This window comes from Neolamprologus multifasciatus, chromosome 14 (genome assembly GCF_963576455.1).
Source record: "Neolamprologus multifasciatus chromosome 14, fNeoMul1.2, whole genome shotgun sequence".
Classification (NCBI taxonomy): Eukaryota; Metazoa; Chordata; class Actinopteri; order Cichliformes; family Cichlidae; genus Neolamprologus; species Neolamprologus multifasciatus.
This window is the reverse complement of record NC_140452.1, coordinates 7,559,293-7,570,053: the sequence shown is the minus strand read 5'-3', so window position 1 is coordinate 7,570,053 and position 10,761 is coordinate 7,559,293. Positions and strand designations below refer to the sequence as shown.

General features: G+C 38.9%; 1 protein-coding gene and 1 pseudogene across 2 annotated transcripts; both read right to left on the bottom strand.

Moving 5' to 3' along the window:
• Positions 1-275: 275 nt before the first annotated feature.
• On the bottom strand, positions 276-2,486 carry LOC146503452 (vomeronasal type-2 receptor 26-like; the record flags this gene model as incomplete). The annotated part of the gene is made up of 1 exon (XM_085131203.1): positions 276-2,486. A coding segment is annotated over one exon (960 nt), but the record flags the coding sequence as incomplete, so codon positions are not given.
• A 3,594-nt stretch (positions 2,487-6,080) lies between these two features.
• Positions 6,081-7,195, bottom strand: LOC146503451 (uncharacterized; annotated as a pseudogene). The gene is made up of 2 exons (XR_014877845.1): positions 7,041-7,195; positions 6,081-6,949 (listed from the first exon to the last, which is right to left on the bottom strand). The product of XR_014877845.1 is annotated as an uncharacterized LOC146503451 (transcript).
• Between the last annotated feature and the right edge of the window lie 3,566 nt (positions 7,196-10,761).

Here is a 10,761-nt window from a genome sequence, read left to right as displayed (position 1 = left end):
TGTGGGGACAAAGGCACACTGATGCATTGCCTGTGGGAATCTTCTGAAATCCAAAGGTTTTGGAAAGAAGTCTTAGATGTAATTGTGCATATTACAAGTGTTAAGCTGAATCCGTGTCCTAAACTATGTATTCTAGGGATCTTCCCCACTGAAATGCAATCTACTGCTTGTTACAAGCAAAATACATATAGCCAAATCTTGGAGATCCATTACTAGACATCCATTACATTTGAGAACTTGGCTGTTGACTTTGTCCAAATCCCAAGCTTTAGAGAAACTTACTTTTTTGATTAAGGGTAAACATGCTTCCTTTAAAAAGATGGGGAAAAAAGTGGGGAAATTTTTTCTTTTTTTGGAATATCGAGAGATGACCGACAATGAACAGATATGACTGTACCCATTTAATTTGTATGGGAGATGTGCTGTTGTGGTTTTTGAAGATAGCCTGAGGAGCTTGCATGTGCTGGACTGTTCAATGGTAGGACAGGAGATGGAGATGTTAGTTTAATTGCAACAGAGGAAGACACAGCTCATTGCTACAGCCATTTTATCGGATCCCTCTCTCACTGACTTGGAATCTTCGGACTAAACTCTAGCCTGAAGCCCTGGGGAAACCAACTTAAAACTTATTGTCTCACTGTGTGTTCTTTTAGCACTGTCTGTTTCCTTGTTTGTTTGGGGTTTTTTTGTATGTGTGTTTTTTTTTTTAGTAATATAAGGCCGTATTTCCATGAGTGAGTGTATATATCAGTATGTGTGTATACACAAGCTGGCTATACTTGCTGAGTGCACACTATTATTATCTACTTAATTTTCTATTTATTTTTACATATTTTATTTTATTTATTGATTTTATTTTGTTCTCTGTCTACCTTGTTTAAATCATTTGCTTTAATCATGCTTTAGCTTCAAACGCCACTAAATTCTGCACTGAGGCTCTTCCAAATAACTGTTGGGAGAAACCTCTAAACATCCTGTCACCTGGTGAAAAAACCCCTCCTCTATCTTCACAGTACCATAAATCAGAATGCGCAATTCAAATCAGGTGAGATTCAAACAGGTCAAGCAAGAAAGCAAGAAAGAAAATAGCTGCTATGATATGTTTAAATGCATAATAGTGAAAGCCAAATGTCTCAATTGCTTGTAATCCAAAATTAGCGCTCAAAAATAAAAAATCCTTGTATTTAAAAGTCACTAAAAACATATACTCACTGCAGATCACTGAAGGTGACCTGGAGTTTTTGAACCGGTCATAAAGTTTAAAATTCAAACAACCTTGCATGAAATTCATTTATTTGAAAAATGGAATAAAGCTTCTTTGTATCAACTATTTCTGTTGTTGATACTTTCAAATTCATATAAGAGTATTATAAACCCTGGTCAATATACATCACATTTAGAAAGACAAGATATACAAGTATAAGCAATATGAGTCTTGCATGAATATAATCATTTATATATTCATGATTTATTAATTTATATGTATTTATATTCATGCATGCATTTTAATTTATGTGGAAAAATTTTTACGATTCAGCACCACGACCCATTACGGCCTTTTTTGTGTTGATCTCCGGTCTCATCAGGATTATGTAACATTTGGGTCCAAACAGTGTGATCAAGAGTCCAAAACTTGAGGCCAGGATGGCAAATACCTCCACTGCATCTGCATAATTTCCCGGTGAGCTGATATAGACAGGAACAAAGGCCACCCACACAGCACAGAAGATCAGCATGCTGAATGTGATGAGCTTGGCCTCATTAAAACTATCAGGAAGATTCCTCACCAGGAATGCAATTAGAAAACTGAGGACAGCCAACATGCCAATATAACCCAATAACACTGCAAAACCAACAGTGGACCCAACTGTACACTCATAAACAATCTTATCATTTTGGTATTGGGTGTTTTTATGTGGAGTTGGAGAGGAAGAAACAAGCCAAGCAGTACAAATGGCTGCTTGAACAGATGTAAGGCACAGAACTGTTCCTCTCTGCTGCATAGCACCAAACCACTTCAGACTGGTTCCCCCTCCTGGCTTGGAGACTTTGAACACAGCCAGAACAACCATGGTTTTTACCAGGATGCATGAGACACACAGTACAAAGCTGATCCCAAATGCTGCATGTCTGAGTTGGCATGTCCACATCCTGGGTCGTCCAATAAACAGCAGTGAACAAAGGAAACATAACTTGAGTGACAGTAATACCTGGAAACTAAGTTCTGAATTGTTGGCACGTACTATAGGTGTTCTGCGATGGTAGATAAAGATCCCTAGAACAACAGTACATATAAATGTGCCCAGTAGTGAGGCTGCTGTCAAACAAATACCCAGAGGCTCATGGTAGGAGAGGAACTCTGTCTTCTTTGGCACACATTGGTCACTCTGGAGGTTTGACCAAAAATCCTCTGGACAACTGGTGCACTCCAAGGAGTCTGATAAATAGGAAAACGATGAAGAAAGGGGAGGATGGTAAAATGCATATTATAGTTAATATGAATAAAATGAAATATGGCATGTTGAAAGATAAAAACTTACTGCTCTTATTAGTGACTTTTCCCTCAGAACAAGGGATGCAGTCAAAACAACATTTAGGTTCCCCCTTCTTTCTTACCATGTGGGTACCAGGTGGACAGCTCTCACTGCATACTGATCGAACTGGCTGTTGGACAAACTTAAATATTACCTACTAGAATGAAATTCACTGTACATGTGACAAAAGGTAAAGTCTGAAAAGCCATGTATGACCTTTTTGGATTCAAAGTTCCAGAAGATTTTGTCTTCATCAAGTATGATTTCTTCATCTTTGAAAGCTGACCTCTTAACCTCACCCACATTCTGAACTTTAGTGCTTCCATCAGGGAGCCACAACTAGTTCATCACATCATAAATTGGCACCACATCACCATTTTCATCAAATGACACTTGATCACCAAAGGGCGTGGAGAAATTTACCCTTTCCAAGTAATAAAGAAGCTGTTAAAAATTATAAATTAATAAATTATAAAAGTAATATATAAGAAATAGATTTCAAAGTACAGGCAAATTAAATCTAGCACTTGTTATACCTGTACATATAAATGCATTAAAATCCAATTTTAAATTAAACACGGGACGTCTCTAATCGCCATATATATGCATATAAGTTAATGTGCTCTATTATAAATAACATAAATACTACTTTCACTCAATATGAAACATCCATTTAGTTCACTTCAGTGTTTTTATACTTAATCTCATTGCATTTTTTTTATCCTACAGGGTGCATCTTGTTCTGAAAGTAATTATAGAACAAATGATTTACTCATAGATGGAGTATAAACTAATATCACACCTGCCATGGCTCCAGTGATTGTAAAGTGCCACAGCTGTGTCCACTGAAAGGCCCTCTTCTTGGCTTGCACTGCAGCATGTCATCAAGGGCATATGCCAGAGCATAAACAGCTTTATACACATTGTACTCAGGCCGGAGGTTGGAAACGTCCAAGAACTTCGTATTCACATTTTCTAGATCTTCCTGTCCAGTGCATAATGCACCTCCACCTTCCATCCAGCCTGCTGGAGCTGGAGCAAATCTGCACTGAAATGTGAATTCCCAGAACTGATTCACCTGAAATATGTTATTAGCAAATTTTTATTTTGTGCTTTGTTTTAACATTGACAACAAAGTATTATTGCAACTACCACAGTAAATTTTTAAACTCTCACCATGCTGTTTCCATAGTTATTATTGTGATGTAGGTCAGGACGTATTTTTAATAGGAATTCCCTGAGCCCTGGTATTTCTCCTCGTCGAATAGCAATACCCAGTGTACCACCCAGGTATGGCATGAACTTAGGTGTTTGGAGCACACCACCTGTTGCTGTCCAGCCTTCACTGGCCAACCACTGTAGACCTGTTACATTCTGCTTGGCTACCTGTGCATTATATTTTACCAAATGTAAAAAGTGATCATTTCACAAATACTTTGGTGACATTAACATGTGACTGAAGTATTTCCTGATGTTAAAACTTATTCTATACCATTTGTGTTCTGTATTAATTCAAATAAAAATATAATACATCTTTTACACAGAGTAGAGATGCAGATTCTTTTAAAACTGCACCTCTTCTATAAGGTTTATCATGTGACTCAAATGTACAAAGGCAATGACCACACGAGCTGTTGATTTTTTCATCACATCCACAATCCTCCTGAGTTCATCAGTGTCTTTGTCCCAGGGTAAAACTTCAATGTAGGAAAGGCAACCTTCTCCAGACAAACTGAGCTCGGATTGTAAGGATCTGGCTGCATGAAGTCCATAATCATCGTCAGTGATGAGCAGACCTGCCCAAGTCCAGCCAAAATATTTTAGGATCTGAATCATAGCACGTACCTATGTGAATACAGATTAAAACATGAGTGCTGCTGATCAGCTACTGTTGACTTTTTGTATTTGTCCTGATTGATTTTTAACCTGGAAAGCATCACTTGGGATCGTCCTAAAGAAGGATGGATACTTTTGACGGTCACTCAAACAGGAACATGTGGCGAAATAACTCACCTGTGAAAACCAGACAATATGTTGTACATTATTTTTGACATTAAATTTACAGTTAAATCAATATAACCATAAATAATATTCTATGGTTAAACTGAAAACTTACCATGGGTACTCTGTACAAACCTAATACGCTGGAGATAGCAATAGAACGTGTAGAGGAAGTTTCACCCACGATCGCAAGGACTGGAGGTTTTCCAACACATGTATTATGTAATATAATTTGTTCCTCTTGGCCACTGGCCAATAACAATGCTCCACGGAATCCAATTCTAAGTTCAGCACAGTTGTCATAAAGAGTGTATCCCACAGTCACATTAGGCAGCAAGTTGGAGTTGTTGTTGATCTCAGCAATAGCAAAAGCCATGGTTTGTGCTTGCCTAAACCCCTGAACATAGAAACTAATAAAAAAAAAACCATTTTGATTTGAAAAATACATCAGGATAATTAGAAAACATGTTACAAAGATACTCATACAAACAATTAAGGAAACTGAATAACAACAATTATAGGGATATTTTAATGAAAAAATAATCAAGAACAAGCTTCAGTCAGTATGCGTTATTCTGAGCTTCAGCGAAGAAAACAAAGTATAGTTACTTTAGACATAACATTTATATTTAAATTAGCATTAGGTTTGTCCCTGTTCTCTCTCTTTTTGTTGTTTCCCTGTCATATTTACCTTGTTTTACTTCCCTATTTCACCCTGTCATACTTACCCATGGCAAGAAGGCTGTTGTGGCTCTGAGGCAAAAGACACGTCAGGAACACTTGAGAAAAGTGGACTGGAAACAATCCACCCAGGATGACATCTCCACTCTTGTGCATTATGTTTAGATGAAATTGCCCCTGTAGCTGACATGAGGAGGTAAACACAGAAGAGGACATAGCATAAGAAAAGTATGAATACAGCAAAATGAACAAGAGCAAATTGCTTCGTAAAAATGAGCTCATGACAGCTTTCAGATTTTCTGACCTTAGTCATACCATTTTATTGCATTGCCATTGCCTTTTATTGACATGAATCTTGCACACCGCCCTTCAGTGAAAAACAAGAAGAAAGGGCAGGGCTTAACCCTTTAAGAGCTACCATAGAACCAAGTATATAAATCATATAAGGCTTACATGATTTACTCATGAAAGTGGCCACTTTCTCATTACTTTCATATATTGTTTTGGTAAGTATCCAAAACATACAAGTTTCACTATATAATTTTTCAAGGGATCTTATATTTGTTTTTACTCTTGTATGCTTTTCATACAAGTTTCACACAAGACAGATACAAACTTTATAAGATTTATATATATCTTTTCCATATGGGTATATTTTTACATGCTGTAGTGCCATTTTTAGGAGCATTTCAAGTTGCTGTACATCAATACAACTGTTATAGCCCAAATTTTAATAATATATATGCATTAAGTCCATAGTAACTACATAAATTGCAGAAAAGTGCAATAAACTAGAGTTTTTGGGTTTTTTTACATATACACTTGGATAAATTTAAGAGGTTTATCCCTCAAAACTGAACACACAATGCGCCAACTGCACACTGATGGTATGAATACAAAACACATCTGGCTTTTGCTTTCTCTGTGTACAGATGTCAATTTGAGGTCACACTTTTGTCATAGTGTCATGTAAACATACAAGGATCCAAACTTCAAGTATTGGTGTTTATTCAAACTCATCAAAACCAAAACAAAGTCAGAACACAAAATGGGAATTTCACAAAAAAAAGGAAAAAAAAAGACAATCAGCCTACATCATGTCGTCTTTCTGGGTCCGGCCACAAAATTTCGTCCACATCGCATGCGATATCCTCCAGTCCAAGGCACTGGGGAAAATATCTCCTTGAATGCCGTATCCAGGCCTGACATGATGCCTGGTCAATATCTCCACATGCCTCCTCCATTGCCTGCAAAAGGGCTACCTGTTGATGAGGATGACGGTCGTACACTTTCCAGCGCCAGGCAGAGAAGAACTCCTCGATGGGATTTAAGAATGGAGAGTATGGAGGGAGGTTGAGTGCCATGAAGGATGGGTGGTCTGTAAACCAGTTGCGGACCAAAGCAGCCCTATGGAAACTAACATTGTCCCATATGATGACATATCGGGTCTGCTCTGGTCTCTGAACAGTGAGCATGTCATGCAAGGTGTCCAGGAATGCAATAATGTGTGCAGTGTTGTATGGGCCTATGGTTGCATGATGGTGAACAACACCATTTTGGCTTATAGCTGCACACATGGTTATGTTACCACCACGTTGTCCTGGGACATTGATGATGGCATGGTGTCCAATAATGTTCCTGCCACGTCTCCTGGTTTTACTGAGGTTAAAACCGGGCTCATCTACAATAATTAGCTCATGTCCCGTTGCATCTGCTTCTAGTTCCATCACTCTCTGGACAAGACAAAACAAATGCAACACATCAGGCCCATGCACAGCATTACAGTATGCACTTCCAAATTCAGAACCAGTGACACTAGTTTACCTGCACATAGTCATATCGCAGTTGCTTTACACGTTCTGTGTTTCTCTCGAAAGGAACTCTGTAAATTTGCTTCATTCTTATTCTGTGGCGCGCAAGTACACGGCTTAGTGCAGAAATGCTTGCACTGTGTATATTTTGAAAGATGGTGTCATTATCAAGTATGCGCTGCTGTATTTCGCGCAGTCTTACAGTTTTTTCTGAATGCTTAAACCCTAACTGTGATTCTTATAGCACAATTTCTAAAACTATTAATACTTATAGCAAAACCACTCACTGAGTTTGCAAAACTAAAAGCACAAACACTGCTTTGCACTCAGTTTGCCATTTTGTAACACACACTTTACAAACCTGTAGCTACAATCCACTGCACAGCACTATTTTTGCAGAACTGTAAACACAACTCACTGCTTTACACTCAATTCCCAAATGATCAACGCACTCCTAGCAAAACTATACACATTTACGGTCATTATTTACACTATTTTGCCAACTGTCTGGCACACTGTCACATGTAAAAACTTTTTTAGATAATTAGTTCACTTTGCAATCAGCCTAAGCACTATAAACAGGCCACAGGTAAGCTGTGTGTGTGGAGTACAATGGAAGGAGCAGTAAGAGTGAGAAGTAGAGGAGGCCGAGCAAGAGGACGTGGAGGTGAAGTAGTAGGATGAAGAGGACGACAAGGACAAGGAGGAACAAGGGGAGGACGAGGAGGGGGGAGAGGAAGGGTAAGAAGAGTAAGAAATAGAATTGCTGATGACATCAGAGCTACAATAGTGGACCATGTAATCAACCGTGGAATGACCCTGAGGGAAGCTGGCCAACGGGTTCAGCCTAACTCGAGCCGCTACACTGTGGCAAGCATCATAAGGACATTTTGAAATGAGAATCGGTTAGTACAGTCACTTTGCACTAAGATTTGTAGCACTGCCGTATGCTAATGAGAAACACAACAATACCATAGATGTAAAAATACTGAAATTGTTACTTTACAGAATTGCTAGACGACCAGATGCTGGGGCAGAGGAAGCATGTTCACTGCAGACCAAGAAACCCATATAGTCAATATGGCGATTGCAAATAATCCCATACTTGGAAATAAACACTTGTGTTTGTTTTGATGTGTGTGAATAAACACCAGTACTTGAAGTTTGGATCCCTCCATGTTTACAGACCTATGACAAAAGTATGAGCTCAAACTGACATGGCCTACCTTGTGCACAGAGAAAGCAAAAGCCAGATGTGTTTTGTATTCATACCATCAGTGTGTAGTTGGTGCATTGTGTGCTTAGTAGATGATGGCTTGTGTGTACTGTTTGATACGAAAACACCATTTTTACGAAGGTGTGAAGAGTTAATCTAGCTGTGTTCGCTTTTGCAAGAGAACTACAATGTTTTGATAATTGGGTGACAGGTTTTCTTATTTGTGTGTAGAGTTTTGCAAAAATAGCCAATAGTTACAAAAAATGTGCTTAAGCAATCAGAAAAAACTGTATTGCATTATTGGCAATCACCATGTTCACTATATGGGTCTCTTGCTCTGGAGTGAACATTCTGCCTCTGCCCCCAACATCTGGACGTCTAGCAATTCTGTAATGTAACAATTTCAGTATTTTTGCATGTATGGTACTGTTGTGTTTCTCATTAGAGTATGGCAGTGCTACAAAGTACTTACCGATTCTCATTTCGAAATGTCCTAATGATGCTTGCCACAGTGTAGCGGCTCAGTTTAGGCTGAACCCATTGGCCAGCTTCCCTCAGGGTCATCCCATGGTTGATGACATGGTCCACTATTGTAGCTCTGATGTCATCAGTTATTCTGTTTCTTACTCTTCTTACCCTTCCTCTTTCCCCTCCTCATCTTCTTCTTGCTCCTCCTTGTCCTCTTCCTCTAACTTCCTCTAACCCTCTTGCTTCTTCACCTCCACGTCCTCTTCCTCCAACTTCTTCACCTCCACGTCCTCTTCCTCCAACTTCTTCACCTCCACGTCCTCTCCCTCGGCCTCCTCTGATTTCACTCTTCTCACTCGTACTGCTCCTTCCATTGTACTCCACATAGACAGCTTACCTGTGGCCTATTTATAGTGCTTAGGCTGATTGCAAAGTGGACTAATTATCTAAAACAGTTTTCACATGTGAAAGTGTGCCAGACAGTTGGCAAAATAGTGTTAATGATAGCCACACATGTGTATAATTTTGCTAGGAGTGTGTTGGAAATTTGGTAATTGAGTGTAAGCAGTGAGTTGTGTTTAAAGTTCTGCAAAAAGAGTGTTGTGCAGTGAATTGTGCCTACAGTTTTGCAAAGTGTGTGTTACAAAATTGCAAACTGAGTGCAAAGCAGTGTTTGTGCTTTTAGTTTTGCAAACTCAGTGAGTGGTTTTGCTATAAGTATTAATAGTTTTAGGAATTGTGCTATAAGAATCACAGTTAGGGTTAAAGCCATCAGAAAAAACTGTAACTGTTGGATCATTTTTGAAATCCCGAAGCAATGCAATTTAGCCATGCGGCTCAATGTATGGAGCTTTCTGATTGGTTGGACAGACACAGGCTGGCTGCCTGGATCTACACTGCTGTTTGTGCTTATACCTTTGCCCTGCTAAGAAGTGTGTGTGCTTGTACAAAGGCCATTCAGCTTCAGGATTTACTCTAACCAACGTGGATATGTGAAGAATGAAGAGACCCTGCAGTGAAACAAAACTGAACCTCTGGATCGCAACAACCACTCATTAAGATCGTCCAGAAATCTGTCCCTTTCTGGCAACTGTGGAAACTTCAAATAAAAAGAATAAGAATCCATGTGTAATTGTTTGTTTATTTAGAGAAAGTAATTCTGTATTATGTATAAGGCTAAATTTAATCATGGTGAGCCACACACTTGCACTGGAAAAGTATAAATGATTTACATTTTAACACAATCATGAAAAAAAATGTAGTAGAGTTTCAATCGAGTACCTAACTGTTTTTAATATGTTCTCACTTTCATGGTGTGAATGGAAAGATTTTTTTTAAAGGTTCAATATATTTGGTTAAATGTATTGATAGATTTGTAGCTTGAACCTATTCGCTGGAACGTTGAAGACAATATAATTACACAGCAAAGCAAGACACGAGTAGGCAAAGTTCTTCATGTTTCTCGTGCACGGGAGAGAGCCGAACAAACGCCGTTCCTTCGCTTGACCCCAGTTGCTCTTGTCCGCTCCCCCGTAACACTGCTCTTTTATTGAGGTTACATGAATATGCATAGGTTCATTAACATACGACGTCTACATACAAACAAAGAGAACCTTGCCTGTGCGGTGTGTGTGTGTGTGTGTGTGTGTGTGTGTGTGTGTGGGGGGGGGGGGGGGGTCAGAGTGTGACCCCATAAATGACTTCCCTAAACCTGCTGGTCTGGAAGTCCAACAGTTCATCTAAACGAAAGGCACTTAGGATAAAACAGATATAGCCACGTTTATCCTACCATAAAACAATAAGACAAGGTACGACCTCTCCCATGCTCCCAGAGTGTGGGTGTGGATGCCAGAACACTCTGGAATGCGCACAAAGCCTTTGCAGACTATTAAGGATCACACATCCTATCACTACACAATCGATTATACACCTCTACCAATCTAAAACTAATTATAAAACTCTAAGCATATATAAGTAGATATTTCTAAGCATAAATGACAATCAACATTACAAAACCCAACATGTATAACATGTATTAATTTGTTTTTCT